This window comes from Hylaeus volcanicus, chromosome 4 (assembly GCF_026283585.1).
Source record: "Hylaeus volcanicus isolate JK05 chromosome 4, UHH_iyHylVolc1.0_haploid, whole genome shotgun sequence".
NCBI classification, from domain to species: Eukaryota; Metazoa; Arthropoda; class Insecta; order Hymenoptera; family Colletidae; genus Hylaeus; species Hylaeus volcanicus.
In genome coordinates this window covers 22,688,227-22,710,043 of record NC_071979.1, presented here as the reverse complement: position 1 = coordinate 22,710,043, position 21,817 = coordinate 22,688,227, and the positions used below count along the sequence as shown (strand labels likewise).

Genomic DNA, 21,817 nt, shown 5'->3' with positions numbered 1-21,817 from the left:
CACCTCGAGAGAAGTTTCTTTTTATTTAATTTTATGTAGAATGTTATTTAATTTAAGTTGAGGATAATAAGTGTCTCACCCTTTACATCAGTCCTTTGGCAAGCTAGAAGAAAAATGAGAAAAATCTATAATGTACTATCCCTTATTATTTATAAGTGTCGTTTGGCAACAGAAGGTATGGTTCCCTCAATAAAACCTTCAGTGGTTATGAAGCTTGTACAGTATGTATTTATGACTGTACGCAGGGTTCAAGAAGGTATGAGAGAAGTTAAAATTTATTGCAAAAGCTAAGCACTCCCGAACCCTGTGTAGGATTGTCGCCAATATCTCGGAACACATTTTCTTCGATATTGCTTCTTCGACGTCTACGACCACGACCTTTCAGGGGTCAAACGAAGGACCCTTATTCGGATAATGTTTGTTCTAACATATACCTAACACTTCTGTGCCTCAGGTCATGATATAAAACATAAATTTGATGTAAAGATAAATTTCTGGTAAATATTTTCAATCAACTTGATTAAAAAGAATGGAATTACCTCTATTTACTATTACATATTCCTTCCATAATCTTATATTACATATAAAAATGAAAGATATGATTATTCTAACTTATACATTTTATACACACGAGATGAATATGTGGTAGAATAATTATATTTCCAACACATCTTGGAAGAAAACGCACGTCTCGAGGCATCTGTTTACCGGCCCTAAACTTCAGTCACTGAGAAACTAGATCTCCTAGGTTTATGGGTCCGGTGGCCTAGAATGGCTCAAGTTTTAGCAGGTTTACAGCACAGTTTTATCTTTCTCCCTGTGACACACTTGTTTGCATCTCAAAGACGGAAAACTGGAAAGCGATGCAATCAAACGCGAATAAATAAATCTGGAAAAATGAAGAGTAACAAAGTGCAATACAAATTTATTACTAATATCTCGTCTTTGCATTCTACTCACCTTCGTCTCTGGAATGCTTACAATTCAGTGAAATTAATAAGTACGAAGCGAATAGTTACGAAGTGAATAGGTAGACAGTGTAGCATAAATGAATCAGTCAAACTGGAATACAACTGTAATTTGTCACATACTTCCTCTCGCTCTAACATTTTTCGAGTTCCCAGGATTATTGCAAGTCACTTTATGTCAACGTGTCAGCGTTCCCGCGGATCTAGAGTAACTGAAGTACGCGTGCATTTCGCTGCATCTATGTAAATACTCTTCGACGAAGATCTGCAACATGTTCACGCAAAATCCGGTTTGCTTTCACGTTCGACTAAAATGTTTGCATTCGTTCCGGCCCTACCTTTATCCGTACGTTCCATTTTTAAAACAAACTTCCCCTCGTTCGTGCCACTGCCGCGTCTAATTCTGCGGAACGTCGAATGCCGGTTTCCATTTTACGTAAAAACACAGTAGCGAATCAATGGTCCTTCGTGAGATTTTCCTCCTGGGACGTGGGCGTTTCCTGACCAGCTACCAAAACTTAGTGGCAACCGCGAACTTCTAATTGCCGCGTCTTCGATGCACCCCTTTCCATCCACCACATCCCACAGGACCTAAAACAGTAGGGAGGTAGTATTGGACACTGCAGTTGCGATGAGAAAAATTTGACACGAAATAATAAAGAGTGTCGATGGAATAAAATATCCTTGTTTTTTGACGAATCGAGACCGCGGGGTAAAAGTTTTACTCCCGAGGGGTAGCTGATGCAATCAAGAATATTCTCGCACACGCGTTTTTCGAGATTAAAAATTCACCGAAATTTCTCCAAACTGGGTGGCATATTTTTACCATCGCCGCATCGCAGATGATAAAAAGAGAAATTCGGTGTGATATATTTAATTTTCAAATTACCCGTGTGAGTTTATTTTTATAAATTGTGTTGCGAAAGTTAAATTTCTTTTGGTTACAGTCAGTCCCATAAATATTCGAACCTTCTATGTCTATTGAAGAAATTTATTGAATTAAATGGTAGGTTTGATGTGTTCCAAGTGTATATTTGTATAAATATATACATGTTAAAACGTAATCGTATACATATCTATAATGAAAAATTCATTCGGTAATATGAAAAGTATTATTTAATTTAGTCATACTTCTTCAGTAAACATAGAGGATATGAAAATTTATGGGATTGACTGTATATTGAGCAACGATTACATAAGAACATATAAGATTATATAAGAATGATTATTCGTTAACTACAATGTCGAGGCTCTCAGACTGCATGGTGTTCGCTCTCGTTTATTAACCGTTATATCGCGATCGAGATGCGTTCGTTAAATTCCAGCAGACAAACAAGGGGGGGAGGGGGGGTAGGCTGCCGCGGAAACGGCACGAAACGATATTATTTTCGTCTTCCTGTTCGCGTTCTCCTTCGTCGGAGGATTCTGGGCGCGTCGTATCGCACAAAGGAGCCCGTGGATACGTCGCGCGCTGATAAAGGGTGCAAATGTTCCAGAGGCGGGAGCGTAACTGAGCCGTTGAGTATATTTAACTTGCAGAACGGTTCTTGGCATCCCCTCGTCCTTCGCCCCACCTTCGCTCAGAGGCGAGTTCGATAATTAAAAGGATCAAGCCAAGCTCGTATACGGAAGCGCTCGTAAAACGAGCCTGCGAAATCTGAGTCAACGAGGCTATCCGTCGGCGTTCCAGCGCGGAAACTTTATCGGCTAAACGTCAATGTTATAGGGGGCGGGTGGCGAACGAATGAAAATCCTTGGATGCGAGGGCGGTATCAATGCCAACACCGCTTCGTTTCCTTCGCTTTTGGTTTTGCGTCGCGATAAATTATTTTACACGGCGACATCGTTACCAGAACGACAGGCTATCAGTCAATAACAGAACTTCCGTCTCCCCTTCATCCCGTCGCGGAACTTCACGGTCTGAGAGTAACCGTTGAATACCCTTTCTCCGCGCCGGGCACGAAGTTACCGAGGAAATATTAATATTCGATATTGTTCGACGGCTCGATAATAGCGCCCGCCTCTCCTGACGCGTGTGTACTTGAAGCGTTCCGAGAGGAAACGATCCCGTTCGAGGGTGGAGGTTAAATTGGTAGGTTAAGATTTCGCAATGAGAGCTGGGATATTATGGGGAATTTACTGCTGGGATGAGAGACGGCTTGTTTTCCTAGGGGATGAATCGACCTGCGAGGTAGCGTGAGAGATTATGCAGTGGTAATCGGTGGAGCCTATGGGTTGGGACCTTAGGTCCAATGTAAACGGTGGAGATAGCGACTGTGGACCTACGGCAGCTGTGCACGCCTGTAATATTTTATTTGATACTATTCTTTACTAGTGTGTGTATTGTGCTCTGTTGTACTAACTGTATATCTGTATGAAGTTGCAAATTCATTTATTTCGTTATTAAATGTTCTCCAGTGAATTTACACTAAAATAATTTTCCAACGTGTTTATAAATATCTACTGAATTCAAATACTGCTAATAAATTAACGAATTCATAATGCAACAAAAGTACAAGTATAACCCAGTACAGAACACGATCGAAGTCTCAAAATCAGACACTCTGAGAAACAGGAAGTATTCACCCCAGTCCAGTCCAATAACCTTCCTAATGTATATTTAATACCTGCTCCGATGTGTTCAGAATTTTATTAAGCTCTAGACTTCAGGAAGTTATCGTATTCATCGAACTGTACTTTCCAAGGATGTACTTCTTCTCGAACACACCGTATATAAAGACTAAGATCGATATTTAATATCTACGCTTATAAGTTACGGAAAACAGTACAAAAACTGGCACGGGCCAATAAGCTCGAGTACTTAGGCTCGCGTGAAACTTTAAAAACGAATAGAGTTTAAAAGGGGGTTTGGAGAAGGTGGGGGCACAACTGTAGCTCGTATAGAAATACCTTCGATCAATTTATCGCTAACAATTCGAGGCGTTGCGTGATATTGGAAGATTGTGCTCCTACGTGGGGGAGAATGGGGGAGCTATAGCATTGCAAGTTACTTTTGCTGAAAGTATGGAACACAGGCGTGTAAGTTTCCTTTTATATTATGTACTGTGCGGTACGAAAGAACTTCGTCGACGCCCTGTAACAGTGGTTCTCGTACTTTCTTTTTTTTTTACTTCTGATAGCCAAATTGAAATAGTTTGGAACGGATATGAGGTACCTCTGTGGAAACGAAACGTAAAAGTAGAAAGTAAAGTTTCGTTGTTAGCGTTTTTTTTTGTCCCGAGATTCATGAAAAATACAACTGTTATAAAAATCAAAAATTGTTTCGTTACGTTACGGGAAACGAATCAGTCTCTGAGTTGAATAATAATCCGTGTCGTTATCTTTAAAACGTCTATTATAAATATAGGAGCCCCGAAGAATTTAAATATTTAAAGACTTTATATACGGTAAAAGTATCAAATTCTCTGCTATCGGAGCATCTGGAAACTTGAATCTGGTGATTTCGAACTTTCAGCATACATTGTACGAGATTGCGGGCTGTGGATTGTGTCAAACATTTTATTTTCAGAAACTGGAAAAATGGAAATTTTATAGAGATCCACGCCACCCCGGTGTGCAGCTTTCATAACCCTCCTTTGCTGATAGGTCATATTTTCCTGTCAGCAACGACCTCAAGAATGTAAAATTATGGACTAGTCCGTTTCGCGGTTATTGGCAGCCCTGAACCAATTCCAACAAAAAATTCGGTCGAATGGAAATTCGTCTCACAGCGTATTGCTTCCCAGTCACATCTGTCCGCAGATAAAATACGCTCCAATTGTAAATCCAATATTATATTCGGATGTCTGACGTCTTTTGAATTACGTACGAGTAGAAGAAACTGTAGGCTATGGGGCAAATCTTTTGCGAATTTACGCGAGGTGTGCAGACACGTGTGACAAGATACATGTGATTCTACGTTAAAAAGCGAAGCTAAAACTTAGAATAACATTTCATTGTAGGAGGCTTCGACTGCGAGAAAGTCGCGATCGAAAATGTTTGGGGCACGCCAACCACTTGATAAAACTGGGCATTCTATGCGTTATGTTTAAAAGTACTAATTCATAATCAGAAATATTGCATTTTGTGTATAGATACATTATTAATGTAACAACCTAAAGTGCTCGTGCCCCGTGAACAAAGCCCAGTATGGTAAAAATTCATTCTGCACTTTCGATTCATTATTACACGAAGAATCTTTTTCATTCGTGAACCCGGTATATCAACGAAATTTGACTCTGAAAAAAATATATACTACTTGATAAAAATATCGATGTTGAAGTCTATAGTGTAGTCAACATAAATTGACGACAATCTCACGGAAAGGTTTTTATCGCAGCTTTCGTGACGGCATCTTTCAACGCGACCCGTTTCAATTACTTTGCTCGTCGCGACGAGATTCGAATTAAACCTCGGGCGTTTAATTGTTCCGTGAAAGGCATTTCCAGTAGTACGTCGTAATGATTTCGCGGAAACTGATAGATACCCGGACAATGTGTTACGTCGATCGAACGAACCACCCCAAAGATTTACTCTCCGCTCCAGTAAACGGGGTCTCGGGTCCCTCTGCGGGATCGATTCATCCGGAACAAACGTCTATTTCATATGGTCGCGCCCGTTGAAAGAAATACCAGGCTTCGTGGTCTTCGCAGGTTTCCGTGGCGGCCAAAAATAAGGGATCCGTATTTTTTTTAGTCGCTGTAACTCAAGTTTAGAGCTGGTACTACCATCCGAAGTTTCAGCATTCCGATGCTAAAGATATTTAGATAAATTCTGTGTGGGTTTTTGAAGAAAAATCACGCATTGGGAAAGAGAACGGGACAGTTGGAGAAGTGTAGTGTATACGCTTTTAATTATATTTGATTTAGTTAGAAACTCGATCCAAAGGTCTTCTTGCTATTAATGTATGTATACCTACGCGAATTTATAAACACAGCGTACTGAATTACCAGCAGAGTTGTCCGCTTTATCGATGCGGTGATCTGCATTACCCGTAGGAACATCTGCTTCACCGACTGAGCTCTCAGCATTACCAGCGAAACACCAAACGCAGACCTAGTTTGGGAATCCCTGGTCCGCACAAATATGCACTGAACGTTATTGCTAACAATGAGCTCGCGCATCGACGGAATGGGAATTGTTCGCGAAATTTATTCCAACGGTCAATTACTATCCCGCCCCTCCCCCTCGGTTCTTGGCATTGCGAATACGACGGGGTAACCATCGCCGTCGCCGCGATTTCGACGATATCGGTGTCGGATAACGCGCCTTCGAGATATCGGTTATCGATTACGGCCCGCGGCGTTTAGAACGAGCGAATCCTTCAGCTGGCTGGATGCTACGACCGGTGATAAATTATGGAAGGACTTTGAATTCCATACACGCTGCGAAGATCCGGATAGCTAAACCGTTGCACGCCGATCCTATTGATCTTGATCGCGTATAACACATACCTGCCCTTCCATCCAGCCTTCTCCGTGTGGCAAACCCATATTCTCGCACGTCTTCTTTGACATCGTCGTCGTCGACGCGCGAGAGTGTCCGCCCGTGAAAGCGAACGTGTCACACGGTTACACGAAAACCCGTGAATCAGCCGTGAAATCCGTCATCAAAATTCACCGTAACGTGACAAAAACAACTCGTCCCGCCCAGGAAGGAATATATTCCCTTGTGGATCGATCTATCGGGCTGAAACATGGCTTCGCGGAGGTTATTGTTGGCTGAGTTGATGGGAATTTGGCAAGGGTTACTTTAGGTTTATGATTTATTAGAGAAGGGGTGTTACGAAATTTACTTTCGACCGGGCGGAGTACTGTGTTAGGTCATGGACGTTGTAGAGGTAGAGTAAGACAAGTTGGGGCAAATTGAAATAGGCGTGGGCAGGTTGTTATCGAGGATGAAGACATTTAAATCACGTTACCAATAAAAGTTTCTTTTTTTCTGAAAACGTCTGTTACTGCTTCTAACTCGCTAAACTATACGAAAGATTCATTTACCCGAAATGCTCCGTGTTTCAATTAAAATAATGGTTCCACTACAATCGAGGAGCTCCGTATCTAACTTATCGATTTCGCGTCACAAATGTTGCACCCATCATTCATCCCCCTGAGCTCTGTCTGCGGAAACGACGCAAACACGCGTCAATCTCCGTTGGAAGATGAACGAAACTGGACAGTAGTGGCGAGGGGGATGGTTGGGGGGATTAAGAACCGTAATTGACAAGTGAATCAGCCACGCGTCAGTTTTCTAACCTTCCTGTCGGTGAGAGCGATAAATCTTTTTCAAACCTCTGTGAAATACCACTCGCCGCGGCATCTCCTCCAGATATTCTCAGTCGAATTTTCCGAAATTCTGGCTGGTTCGTGCGCGCCCACGCCGTAACAAAAGATAGAAATCCGATTTGCTCCGGACAGATATAATCCTTCCGCTGCCCCCTTGTCACGGAGCCGTTGCTCGTTCACCGGCGAAGAATCCCGCGGACAGGGAGACCCCGGAGATCGATCGATCCCGGAATCCCATAATACGATCGCAAATTACGCGCCGTTTTAGTCGCGTCAGCTTCGAAACTGACCAATCAACGACACCATTGTTGCGTGGCCCGATTGATCCACGGTCTGCAGCGAACACCGGCGTTGATTTTTTTGTCTGATCTGGCACTTTTGATCCGAAATCAACGTTCCACGCTCGTGTCCAGCTATTCAACCGACGCGCTCGAGGAAAAAAAAAAATTTATATAATTCCGGGCGTGCCCCTTGCGTTTCTGTCGACTCGTGGCGCTCGACGGTCGAGGGGAATTAAATTCGGCCATCTTTTCTTTACCCTTTTCCTGGCGTTGAATAGGAGTTTTTGGTTGGGAGGATGGATTGGAAGTGCTTGGATAACCAGTTTTAACTGTTCTAGTATTGGAAGAGTAATGTTTCGAGTAAAAAGGTCCAACGGAATTTTTATTGAAAGGAAACAAAGAAACTGATTACGACCTTTGTATTTTTAGTTATTCTTATTTTCCATTGGATGTAGTCCAATGAAGGTTTTAACTAGAGTTTCTTTTTTTTTTATTAATTAAAATATCACGTCAAATGTCAGCTGGAAGTCTAAATTTAATTTAAACTTAATTTTATATTCTCAATAAATTTGGGTAGGTATCTAAACGAACGTCCGACGTTTATTGAACATTTTCATTCACTCGGTTGTCCCGTTTGTCATTTGAAATCTAGAATCACGATACGCGAAAAATACTTGAAAGTAAACCACAGTTGGACATGTGACCGAAACAGATTATTTTTTCAATCAGCTAGAGATGACATTCGAACAGCTGCTCAAACAGAGTTACATCCTGCTTTGTCAATCGAGGACCGGAGTACGGTGTAATTTTAAATTTGAAACAAATTTTCTACTATTTGTTTTCACTGTTCAACTATTTGAACAATAGATGTGTTATTCGCCAGTCCGCATCCACAACGTCTGTGTGGGCCTGTAGTATATGTGTGTTCCTCGTACTAACATTCAGAAAATTATTTCTCTCTCTATTAAGTTCAGTTAATTTTCTCCTTGTATTAACAATTATATGATCGAATTACGCGTATATTTAATATTAGGTATGGTTCATGCTCTTCACTTTAACTTGCAAGGGATATTTCCAACCCCTTTTCTTATCGTTATATATAATAAATTCATATTGTTTATTTCGAAGGTTGACTCGGAAGCTCATGAGCCAATGAGCTATCAAACTGTGTATAACAAAAACTTCTCCTTTGTAGCTAAATTTAATATAAAAAGTTTAATTGTTACAGAACTTGAAACCATCCCTGTCCCAAAGAATCGAAACGCCCTGTATAAACTCGGTAATAAATTCACTATCTGACGAACGATTGGGTTTCTGACTCATTAATAATTTTCATTTCTCTTTGGCAATTCCATCGCCCCTATCGAGTCAGTAACCGTATAGTTTCGAAACAGCCAACATGTAGGTCGATTTTCGTATCTGCATGTTGTTTCCAGGAACCTTACGCTATAGCGTACCTCGGAAATTCCAAGTTTTAGTGCCCCCGCTGGTTTGTGCTCGCCGAAGCAATTTTACGGTTCATGAAAGCTCTGACGTAAGCCTAAGAGATTGAGTTTAGACACGTTGTAACCAAGGTATTCGATATGCGATCAAATATTTCTGGACGATGTTCCGCTTAAACGAGAAATTTGTTTGCCCCTGGTAGCGATTTTTGCTCGGCAGGCAATAACACCGCCGAGAATACTCGTCGAATCTATAGAACACGATTTCCGTCACTTCGCGCTCGTTAAAACGGTTTTATGGAGATTGTTATGAACACCGTTACAACGGGGATCACAAGTTTAAGTAACGCAGAATTAATTTAGTTCGCCGGGATGTTCCAACTTAGTTTTTACGGGCTGCAATAAGGGCAACCAACACTTTAGCCGATATTTCGAAAATAACTTGCGATAAAACCGGGCGTACCTTTATTACGCACACGAACTTTGTTTACGCTTCTCAACGTTTAAAATCCGGACCTGAAAACTTTTCAGCCGATATTTATCGGCGTTTCGCGGGCAATAGGAATTTACCCTTTCCTCGGCGTCAGCGCTGATCGACAATTTCATCGACGAAAATTGGAAAAATGATTCGATACATTTTTCGATAGCATACAATTATATTTTTTATAGTATCACTGATCAGAAGGATTTAATCGAATCCTCGTCCCAGTGAAAGATCAAGGTATTATTTAGTACATATTTGGTGTTTCGTGTGTATTTTTTGGAACTGAATTTGGAAACGAATTTTTATATCTGAAATTAATATTTTCTCTGTTTACCGAGAAGGATTGTCCTCTAGAAAAAGTACTTTGTTGAACTAAAAATATAAACAAATGTTTCCCAGTGACACAATATCTACTTCACAGGTATAATATCACAAGAACCTAACTAACAGGATGATTAAGAAGAGGAGAAAGTTGTGAATTCTATTCGTTTTCACTGTGTAAAATTCGTTCGGCAGTCGGTGAAATTTTGTCTGTTGTAACGCGGGCGGGTGAAAATTAAACATTCTTTTGGAACAAAAAGTTGAGAAATCGGTGAAATTAATTTCTCGATACCGTTCAACAGACATCGCATGCCTCGTACGAAAATTGTGCTTTTTCGTTGCACGATATGACGTTGAATAGCACGTCTTTACCTCCGCGAAACGTCAGAGAAGCCGCGAGGGTTCGGTGCACGCGTATTGATTCTTCGTATTGCGCTCGAAATAGTTCAATTTCATGCTGCAAACCAGATTCTTTCGGGCTTCTTCTAACATATAAGCGTCACGATTCGAGGCGAACGGGACCAATATATTCGAGCGGGGAGGAAGTCCTTTAAAGGTGCAATATACGCGCGAAACCGAGAAAGGAAGCGGCATGGTTTCGTTCTTAAGAATAGTGCGAACGAATGTGTAATTCGACACGTTGGAACGATATCGCCGAACATTATGTGTATTTAGTATTGTTCCAGGGATATATAAGTATTTCAAATTAGTATAAAGATTGTCTAATGTAAAGTAAAGTTTGCTTCGATATAAAAAATCGAAAATTAATTTTATTTAACGAAGTCCACTCCTGTTGCGAAAAAAATAATATTAAATAAAACGCGTACAGAATATAATAAAACACCAAATCAGCAAGATAAATTAATTAAAATAAAATCAGTTCTTCCAATGATCCGCTTTCTTTGAAGTTCGTGTTATTTGTTCCCACTGTGCGAGGTCGCTCGAGCCGAATGTGGGTACACGCTTTTTCGCATACAACCGGAACGAAACTTTGCATATAGCGAGGCACCGCTATATCCGCGTGCCAAGGTATATGAAAACGCGTAAAACTTCTGCGGTCGACGAAGTGCCACGCGATAGGAATGAACAACGTGTCCACAATATCGGGTGGAACCGAACTGCGTAACACCTATCTCTTTTGGCGGACAAACTTTCGCTCCCCGGTGCCCGATCGACGATATTCGCCGTTTAAAGAAACCCACTTTTTCCCAGCGGCGCAATTCGTTCAGAAAGAATCTCCGTGTGAATGGAAAAGAACTTTTTCCCCCGTTTTTCTCTTATCAGCTTAACGAGCTTTTCTTTATCCGTCCGATAACGCTCTCCCCCCCTTCCCCTCCCCGTCCGCCCCCGCCCCCCCCCTCTCCCGCCTTCATTCCCTTTCTTCTCTCCAGCGGGGACGCTTTTTCTTTTGCAGCACAGTTCCCGTGTACCTTTTCCTTCTTTATTCCTTGATTCTTTCCGACTCCTCCAGCCCGTTCTCGCTGCCTCCAGTTCTTCTTTATTTTTGCATGGAAACGTCATCCTTTGTTGTCTCTTCTCCCGCGGCACTTAACTGTCTCTATTTCGCTCTTCTCCTTTTGTCCCTCTTCCGTTACTCTTCCCGTCGATTTTACTTTTCACGCAGTTAACCTTGCTCGTCTTCGCTCCCTCTCGGACATTTTCCGAGTGTCGTGCTACATCCGTTTCATTGCCTACTGAAAATTTCGCTGGCTATCGAGAGTTTCGTAAGTGCTTCCGAAGTACTCGATAAAACAGTGTAATTTATTTATTAATATCGATTCATTTTTATATGGAGAATAACGCAAAGTAGTTAACGAAGCAGTTAGCGATTATAAAAATAAATTATTAATGGATATTTAACTTCATTCTTGATGTGGAATTAATTATTCCTCCGATTTGACTGCATGTTTTGTCACTATTGGATCCATCATCCCTTCGCGTCCTTATCCTTGAATGAAACGCAACCAGCCGGCACGAGTCGAGCCGTGTAGAGCAAGATCACCAAGAGTTGCGTCTAATTTCGCAAACGTGCCCGATTAACTGCCACGTGCCTCCTTGTACCGGAGACTCGCATTCTGAATCAATGTCGCGGCTTGGATAAGGGTTACGTTGTTCCGTCTACGCATGCTAACGAGACAGTTCAACGTTATAATAGACGCTACTCGGGTTTTACATCTCAATTCGCGCTGCTCGACGTGTCTGCGTAATCAAGACACACGTGACTAACCCATGTAGAACGTTTTCCGAATAGTTGGATTGTGTACTAATTGATTTTTAGCGAAAGGTTGTTGATAACAAGGGCGATTATGTATATGATTAAAAATAAAAAGTTGTTATAAATTTATTTGTTTGAAGAAGAAGAAGTTTGAATGTAATGTAAAAGAAACGACATTACTTCCTGGTCTCTCTAATACCTAAATAGAGTACCTAGTTAGTTTTTCTAACAAAGGTATAGAAATAAAAGAGAATTTCGAGTGGGGATGTAAATCATCCTTCAAATCCTTCTAATCATCCTTAAATTAGATGCACTTTTCAGTAATATGACTTTCTATCAAGGATACTACCAACATCCCGAATCGAATTCTGGATGATGCACACCGCACTTTCCATCGTGGCAAACGTCAAAGTTGACATTCGATGACGACCAAAATTCGGAAAACCAGGCGACTCTTACATAACAGCACTTAGCATCCTGATGGGAATTTCATGTTCCCTCTGGACGCTTTCGTCATCGCGACAGAGAGGGTTCTGCGTGCATTTTCAGATTAACTGTTTGCACAATATCTGCCCCTACTGTACAGAGCCAAATAAGCTTGATACGATTTTCATGAATCTCTAATGCCCTTTCACCGTGGTCCCCGAGGATTTCGCAACTCGAGTTTACGCAGTGCGCACTGTTCGAGACTTTCGGGCGTAGGCGGCCTCCTCTTCGAGGTGTGTTCCACCGTTTCATCAGCGTTGTAACTGCATCGTTTGCCGTCCAGAAACGCTGAACTATGGCGTTTGTTTCGCGACTATGCACGTTTCATTGTATAATTTATTGGGCGCTAGGGGTAGCTGACAGATGAAATTTATAATTATATCGACTGTTGTATCATCTCGAAGACGACATTCGGTCATAGCAACGAATAATCCAGTGCATGGGAGTGCTGAGATTTGTATACTTACCTGAGACTTTGCAGTGAAGCTATGACTACCAACTGGTCTAGACTATAGCCCCACTTTAAACGAAGATAGGCTAACAGCGGATCTATGATAGTCATCAACTATCACCAAAGGTGCCGAGATTTGCAAAGTTTCGAGAGAAATTATACCGAAGTCATAAAAATAATAAGTATTGAAGACAGTGGGACACTGAAATGTCGACTGGTAACTAGCCCAAACTATAGGTAGACAATAAACGAAGGAAAACAGAGTGATCTATGACATAATAGACTTACGTTAAGAAAATGACACAGTCCTATTAAAAATTAAAGTTCAACGATACACCTAGGGCACAAATAGCACCATAAGATAATAGAGGCTTTAACCCAAGCAAAACTGTCCTCGCTTAAGCTGGAGCTACAGCTTGTCCCAGTTCCTAGAATCACTCTGCGTAACATATCACGTGTCTTAACAAATCTATAGCGCCACATAATTCAGCTCACCGTACTGCAGTTCTATCAACGTATCTATGATTGATCTGATGGAAGTATACACCACGTATGGAACGATAGTAACCGGTTAAGTGGGCTCACCAGTTAGGATTAACCCATTGCGCTCGAGAGGTGACCATTAGGTTTGACGTAGTACATCATTCAGCGACAACGGTCGTTTGGGTTTAATTTCCTTGGAACTCGAAGTGTCAATGAAATGATTGTTGGTGAGGTAAAAGTGACCTGACTTTCATGTTTAAGATTAGTTTGCGATCACATATCAGGGCTACATCTTCGAAGTTGATCTAAGTTTAGCATTCGTGGCATTAGAATGCTAAGAAAGCATCTCGAGTTGCTGGTAGATACCAGAAAGAAAGGCCTCGAGTGCAAAGTGTTAACAAAAATTCAGAATCGAACAGTCAACTAGTGCAGTCAGAAAGAATTCAAATCTATAAATTCCAAGTCTTTGCTGCACCTACTGACACAGAAAGTTCTCCTTCTGAGTTTCATTCAAACGCAGCAAGCTTTTGTGAACAATCCCCTATACTCCTGACAGCCTACCCCCCTAAATAGCTGCCATTTCCGCTCAAATAGGGCTGTAGGTAAAGTGTTGACACCTTCCATAGGGGACACATGTTTTTTTCTCCACTTTTCAAGAGCTCGCAGCGTCAGGTTAAAAGACTCTCCACGCGTTTGTTGCAGGTCTACATCGTGGGTCACACGCCACCAGGAGTCGACGAACGCGAGAGCGGCGCCTTAGTCCTCAGCGAGACGCACAACGCCAAGTACCTTCGCCTGGTCAGTTCCAACGCGGACATCATTCGAGGGCAGTTCTTCGGTCACTGGCACTCTGATACTTACCGTGTGGTTTACGGCGACACAGGTACTTCACGATCACTTCCCTTCTTGTAACCAAACACGGCCAATCGATGCGTTTCTGCTCTCTTAGCCTTTTACACTCTGGGATTCTCTCGCAGAATAAGTGTCTCCTGGGCTCTGGAATAATTTTTTTTTTTTTTTATTAAGTTACTGTAAGCTATTCAAATTAGTAATTTTGCTCGTACGTTCATTCATCCTTGGAAAAAGGTCCGCAGATCTTTATATACGGAAATAATTACAACTTTAAAAGTTACTCGACATTATTGCAGAGTCAATGATATTTCGTTGTATTGCATTATAAAATTTAACTTTTATATCTGTTTATTGGTGAGATTGAAATTTTTCTTTCTCCGGAAAAGGGTTATTTTTCATTATGAAACGTTCTGTGACGCCTTAAGGGTTGTACGAGTACAAGCGAAACGAGATGAGTGGATATAAGGGATGGTTTCTCTGTAAAGTCAAAAAGTAACCTCAACAAAGTACCTAAACAGGATAGTTCTTGGGTTGGATCAATAAACGTTTGTGGAAACTTGTGAATAATCGTTTCGCGGTACTTGGCGACCCATTTTGCGCGGACTGCTTTGTTTGGTTGCAAGTTTGCCATTGGCAGATTGAAACGTAGTCGTTATTCCAGGCTTTTTAGCGATACGGGGAGTATTGGCTGAGTACAAACGTGCCCTATTTCGGATACAAAGGAACGCAGAAAACCGCGTGGCTCGGTTCTATTGTAAAACGTTATCGCTGTTATGTGTGACGGCAAAATCTATAAAATGCATTAACTACGGGGTAGGCAATTACTCGCGTATCTTTAAACGTGGGTAAAGCAAACTTTTGTAGAGCACTTTGTTGTGTGAGGAGAATTGGTGTCATCTGAAATTAGTAATTACGGGACCTTGCAGTGAGGATCCTCTGGAAAATATCAATGCTTGAATGCTATATTTTAATTTGCAAATTTTCAGACGTTCGATCGCTTTATTTTCATGGTCAAATAAAAATTTACAATAATAGTTACTTAGATTCTATATATTTTCCATTTACTCGTCGTTTTCGTTACGCAAATTATGTAATATTTATCACCCAATTTACCGCGTCAGATGATATCCTAGAAAATAGAGCGTATCCAGAACCAATGTGCAGTTAAAATGCTATTTTAAAATCTAATCCGAATCAAATTATCATAAATCAAAAGTTTAGTATCACGAATATCTCTCGTTGATATTCATCGAGGAATTTTAATGCGCAGATACGTTACAATAACGTTAGAACGAGCGCAAGGAAGTGTCCCGCATTAGGAGAACGTCGCCAAGAGCAATGCTTCCGTAACGCCATAACGGGAAACCAGATTGGAAGATATCCAAACTACTTCGAACGTTCGCTATGGTTTATTATTTGGTTACGCTGTGCGCGAAATTTTATTAAGTCATGGGGCTACCAGTAGTATCATTTGCAGCGAACATTTGGCACAATACAAATTCTAGAATTTACCTGACAGATTTGTCTCCCATCTGTGGAGTAATCTGACTCGAATAATGAGCGCTATTCGTGTACACAGCATCTAATAAGGATGCAATAACATAAATTTCACTATTATTCGGTGTCGATTACATTAAACAGGAAACGGTTAAGAAAGAAGTTTTTCATTTTGAGGATAATATTCATAAATATTTTTAAACGAGCTACGAGCAAGTTTTACCTTTTGCCTGGCAGATCGATTAAAATTACAGAAACCAAAGCAATCGTTTCTACGTGTAAAAGTAAACCGAAATTATAGGATAACACGTATTCGATATTTTCATCCGAATACTTACATTTACGCGAGATGGTGAAAGGAATTGATTTACGTAAAAAAAAAAAAAAAAAATCGTATTAAGGGAAAATTGCAATTGGATTTTGCCGGTGCACTGCTGCGTTTGTGAAATATGGGTTGTCAGAGGAGGATAGATTTCATTAAACCACGCAATATTTCACCGCTACCAATTTTTTTTTTTATTTTCACTTAGAACGTAGCTATAACTCGTCCCACTTTCAGGAATCATCTCGCACACTCGTACGTGTTATGGAAAACGTTGCTTCCATTTGTAGAAATATATTCGTCGAGAGATTGAATCTATCAGAGGCTGAAAACGACCATCGTAATATCGCACAACCGAATATTAACATTATTTCGATTAGAATAATCGTAAACTTGAAAAAGAGATCGAATCGTTACGATAAATAGGTATTTTAATGTGAACCAAAATGTATCACCAATTCCATGCGACTTCGCGTAAAATTTGTTAGTGTTTAACATGGGATAGCGACAATAAACGGTCGATGATAAATTTCACGATGTTTCGCGAGAGCATAGAGTTCCGCACGATCGACTCATATTTTTCCACGTACTCCTTCGGAAAACGGCAAAAGCCAAGAACGATAATCAATAAATTCCCCGCGTGTGCCGTTCGGCGGCGGAATACATTCCTTTCGTTTTACAAGCTCCCTTATTGGTCACGGTACGTGTTTGATGCGCATTAAAAACCGCCTACTATTTTTACGACCGATACATATAGCATTAGAACGGAACTGAGTGAAAGTACGCACTTGTAAGAATGCATTCATGAAAAATGGGTAAAACGCCTTAGAGACTCAATTATCTTTTTTTTTAATATAACATCTTTAGAATATTTGCTAGATACATATACTGTGAACAGAATGCATCTCGAGTTGCTGGTAGATACCAGAAAGAAAGGCCTCGAGTGCTAAAGGTCAAGTTCCTTAACGTACGTCCTTCCGCAAACAAATTCAACTTCACGATATCCCGTCAAAAACCACGAACAACCCACGATTTCCTACGCGAGAGTCTGCCAACCACTGTCTTACGATTAGACTCGCGCAGATAATAGGAATTCGTAGAATCGATTGTGATCGTGTAAACGTTATTCGTGCCGCCAGGTCAACCGGTGTCTTGGATAATGATGGCGCCCAGTATATCGCCCAGCACGCCTGGAGGGCCCAACAATCCCGGTGTGAGACTGTACAAGTTCGAAACTAGTACCGGCCAGGTAGGTCGAACACTGCCTCTACTGGCGTCCATAACGTCCGTCCGTCTGTGACCGTCTATTTATGCGACGTCCCGATTGAAAGAGCGCGTGAATATATACGATCACCCTGGTTCTGTCGTATTCAGGTCCTCGATTATACGCAGTACTACCTGGATCTGCCGGAAGCGAATAAAAATGGGAAGGCAAACTGGATAGCCGAGTACTCCATGCTCGACTACTACGAGCTTCAGGAAATAACGCCGAATACTCTTCACGACTTGGCCGAACGATTGACGCAGTCGAATGATAACGCTTTCGTCAGGTACGTAAGGGATTACACGTGTATTGACAAATTTACACCAGTCCCGTTGAGTAGGACGGGGGTCGTGGAACGAGGAACGGAGAGGGCGCGGGCGTGACCACGATCGTATCGGGGACGGGGATCATCGATCATCTGTATTTGACTTCTGGTTTGGAGCAGGTTGCGACGTGAAAAATTGGAACACGACCGTTCTACGCTTAACCACGTGTGGAGTGTTCGCTGGTTTCTTTCGTACGGATTTTAGATTCAGACTAGTGGGTTAAAATACGAGGGGTGGTACTTTCGTAACGTTTATACTGGGGCGCTTTTGTATATACAGTCAGTCCCATACCTATGCGTACCCTCTATCTCTATTGAACACATTTGTCTAAATTAAAAATGGTGAGCATAATATTCCCAAACAAATGTTTCGTTATGGATATGTACATGATTAAACTTCACGCATTTATTAGGGGGTCAGAAAGTAACGTCGAGGGTACGAATACTTATGGAAGTGACTGTATGTACACTTTTAATTTAAATTGAAATTTTATGATTCCACATCTGTCAACCACTGAAACGGTTGAATAAGCTTCAAACCCGAACAAATCACCAAAAGTGTCTCTAAATTCTCCACTCCATCCGAAAACCTTCCCCCTATCGAAAATAAATCTAAATCCCAGTACGATTCTCCGTCCGTGGTGTACGTGGAAAGGAAAAGGAAGGTTTCAATCACCTCCCTCGTTAGATCGGGAGATAATTGCGCGCAGAGATTACCATACACCGCCCCTGCATAATCGCATTACCTACGGGAGGACCTGGCACAACAAGCGGTAGACCCACGCGCGAAGAACCTTGAAAGATCCCTGACCCCGTAGCTCGCTAACGGACGACCGACGCAAATTGCTCGTGACAAAGTTACGCCTGCAACGTCGCACCTGTACCCCCTGCAGGGTGGCAAAGTGCCCGGCACCGTGCGACCGCATTTACATGATCCGATGCGGCGATTGCGTGAGACAGCCACACCCCCCTCCTGCTCCCCACCCTGGCCCTGGCAGCGCCGGGGATTAATAATTTCCATATTTCTCGAGTAATTACCTGGGCATGATAATTCCAAGCCGGTCGGCGCTGATAACTGTCTACCCTTTTCAACGCAATCGCGCCATTACGATGCTAATGGCTGTCCCGATACGCTTCCGCGCGACTGGCGTCTGCCCAGGGGTAGCCACGACTGATTATCTTTCCGCGGTTCCTCGCAGGTACTACGCCGCCAACACGGTGTCGCTGTCGCGGGAGGTCGGCCAGGTCTGGGGATGCGGGGGCCCCCTGAACGGAGCCTGCGCCCTTCATCACTACTGCACGGTCACCAGGTTGAATCCCGAGTCCTACAACGAGTGCTTCTCGTCGTACGCTTATCCGTTGGCGTCCGTGGCGTCCTCGACGACGCCGCTGTACCTCTACCTGCACCTGCTCGTCCTGATCGCCGCGGAACTGCTCAGAAATCGGTAGGTTGCGACGCCGACGGTTGCTACGGAAGACAGCTGCGACGCGAGCGAGCGGAACGCAGCTCCTACCCGCGCGCGATCCTCGGAAGATCGGTTGATATCCGCCGCGAGGGGTTAGATCGGGGAACGAGAGAGAGAGAGAGAAAGAGAGAGAGAAAATCGATGCTCACAGCGATCCGTTTTGCTTCTGTGTCCGTCTTTATGTCTGTCAGGCATGTCCGAGCTCCCCGAGCTTGGGCAACCTCCCCCCACTCTATCACGTTGACATGGTACGGCAACGAAGGCGACACGATCGGGAATCGGGGCGATTATCGATACGCGAAGCGTGGGTGGAGAATTATGCGGTGCAACCGATGGGGAAGCTGGACGCTAGAAAGGGTACCGAATGGGACACGACGGGTTCTGGAGAGCAGGATTGCCCGTGGACAGTGGATGGCTCCCGATCGCGGATCCGGGGGACGAAGTTTGTCTGTAGCCGAGACCAGGGTTGCCACGTGTCCTGCTATCGGTGGGCGGTTCTACGATTAGGACAATTCGTGTCCTGCTTACCTTTTTATAAAACCGTCTTATTTCAAGTTCTTCACTGTGAGTATACGCTATGTGTCGATGTATGTGATTATGTATTTGAATTTGCCATGTCTCGTATCGGGCCTGTGCTATTAACAGCAGCGTCCAAAAATAAGCTCACCCTTCGTATCTTCTTTTATTTAGAATTCTGTACCTGAGTGGCAAAGGATTCTACGACCCTAGCTAGGTCTTTATATATATACATACGTACACTGAAGCATACACACATGTAGGCCCTCAGTCCCTCAGGAACAGAATAGTCTCACCTCGTACTTGTCAACATGTGGCAACCCTGCCCGAGACATTGCTGTACCACGAAGGCAGTCGGTGCTGCGTTGCACGATGCGAAAGCCTCCTGTAAAAATTAGCGTGTAGTATTTCGTTTCACGTGCGAAATGTCCAGCAGAAACGGGACTTACTTAAGTTCTACGCTTTTCCGCAACTGCGCGTGGAAGGGGAGCGAGCTACCCGAGTGGCGCAATTCGTGGACATGCCTGAACTATGTCTTTTCCCCGTCGAGTCGCACGATTGGGGTTCGAGCGTCACGTGGGAAGCGGGACTTGGCGATCACGGCGATCTCGCGACAGCGCTGCCGCGAAATTTCACGATCGCGAGCGCAATCGGCGTTCAGGTGGCGGCGGACAGCTCAACGGACTGGGTCGAAGGTTACCGCCGCTACTGTCGGTGCCGTGACGAGGCAGGAGCAGCAAGAGCACGTGTCCCTGGACCTCGTCGCATATTAAAAGTAATAAAAATTAAATTAACGGATTTTATTTATTATTTGAGTGCTTAAAAATCATAGTGGAGTAAGTGAAGATAACACAACATGGAGATACGATGTAATCTCATACGTAATCTATGTGATATCATGTGGAACTTAATTTTCGTTTATTAATTTCGCACTATTCAACTTCTCTATTTTTACAGAATTACTAAAGTTTTATGACAGGATTAGATGCAGTAGCGAATTCTGAGCATAAAACTATCAGAGTATGTCTATCCCAAAACTCATTTAGTTTCCGAGCTACTCTTTTAATTCACCCTCCAGTCAGTAAGAGTCGCCGTGCGCTCCTGACTCCGCGACGCTTAACGACGGTCCACTGTATCTCGGTAAATATCGATCTTAGGATAGTTATACCTTAACACTTTTATTCTCAGAATTTGCTACTCTATCGTACACTGTCATAGAAATTTTATAAAACCGATTGAAATGAAACATTCCATGTACTAAAATGGGAATGGAGGAAGGGGGCCGTGTTCCATTGTTGCCCCGAGCGCCAAAATATCTAAGCACGGCCCTGGCGCGACCGTGAGACCAGAGGATGACCGAGGGTCCTCGGACCGGAATCGTTTTGCAAAAATAAAAAAAAAAAAAATAAAAATCATTGATGTTGTACTTACTTCTCTTAAACGTTTGGTGTACGGTGTTCTGACACGAGAGAATATAATAACAGCGACGCGAGAATGAATGAATCGATCCCACGAAAAGTCGCTAACACTTGTTCGGCGACGTCGCGCGACTTCGGTCCGTCTTTACGGACGCTGAAGTCGTCGACTCCGAGGCGTATGCGTCGATGCGTAATAGCTTAAAGGGCCATGATATTCGTACCAAGATTTTGCGATTGTCGGAACAATACAATATTTCTTAATAAAGGAATCATGGATTTGTACCTTGTGGAGACTTTATTTGATCCTGTCACACGTCAACAGTTGTTCCTGCCTTGGTTCCTCCCGAATGGGTGTAGAGTGAGTGATCAACCGTTCGAATTCACATTTAGAATAGATGACCCTATTTTTTAGTAAGTTGAACATTTGTTGCTCTGGGGCGTACGAAAAATTGGTTGCACAACATTTTATCGCTCGACTTTACCGTGTCCGTATTTCTCATTTATTTTCTTTCTAATCCTTTGCAATACATATCTATGATTCCCTCTATTTTGAAGAAATATCGTCCCATTTTTCATTCGTTCGCGAACTTTATTCGATTATTGTTACAATTTCGCAAACTAATGGATTTTTCATATCCCAAAAGTGTTCCATCTGGTGTTGCATCCAGCATTTGTCGTTTTCAGTTAAATATTTCAAACCCTTTACTCGTGAGAGATGATTAAATTAACTCATAAATGTGTCGAA

At 42.5% G+C, this 21,817-nt stretch overlaps 1 protein-coding gene across 3 annotated transcripts in view; it reads left to right on the top strand.

Moving 5' to 3' along the window:
* LOC128875488 (acid sphingomyelinase-like phosphodiesterase 3a) overlaps positions 1 to 21,354 on the top strand; it is a 65,960-nt gene extending 44,606 nt beyond the window's left edge. For all 3 annotated transcript variants that reach the window (XM_054121119.1, XM_054121120.1, XM_054121118.1), the window contains 4 exons: positions 14,115 to 14,295; positions 17,223 to 17,332; positions 17,458 to 17,633; positions 18,872 to 21,354. In XM_054121119.1, coding sequence (XP_053977094.1) covers positions 14,115 to 14,295; positions 17,223 to 17,332; positions 17,458 to 17,633; positions 18,872 to 19,121 — 717 coding nt within the window. In that variant the 3' untranslated portion in view covers positions 19,122 to 21,354. The remainder of the gene's footprint in view (positions 1 to 14,114; positions 14,296 to 17,222; positions 17,333 to 17,457; positions 17,634 to 18,871) is intronic.
* Positions 21,355 to 21,817: the final 463 nt, after the last annotated feature.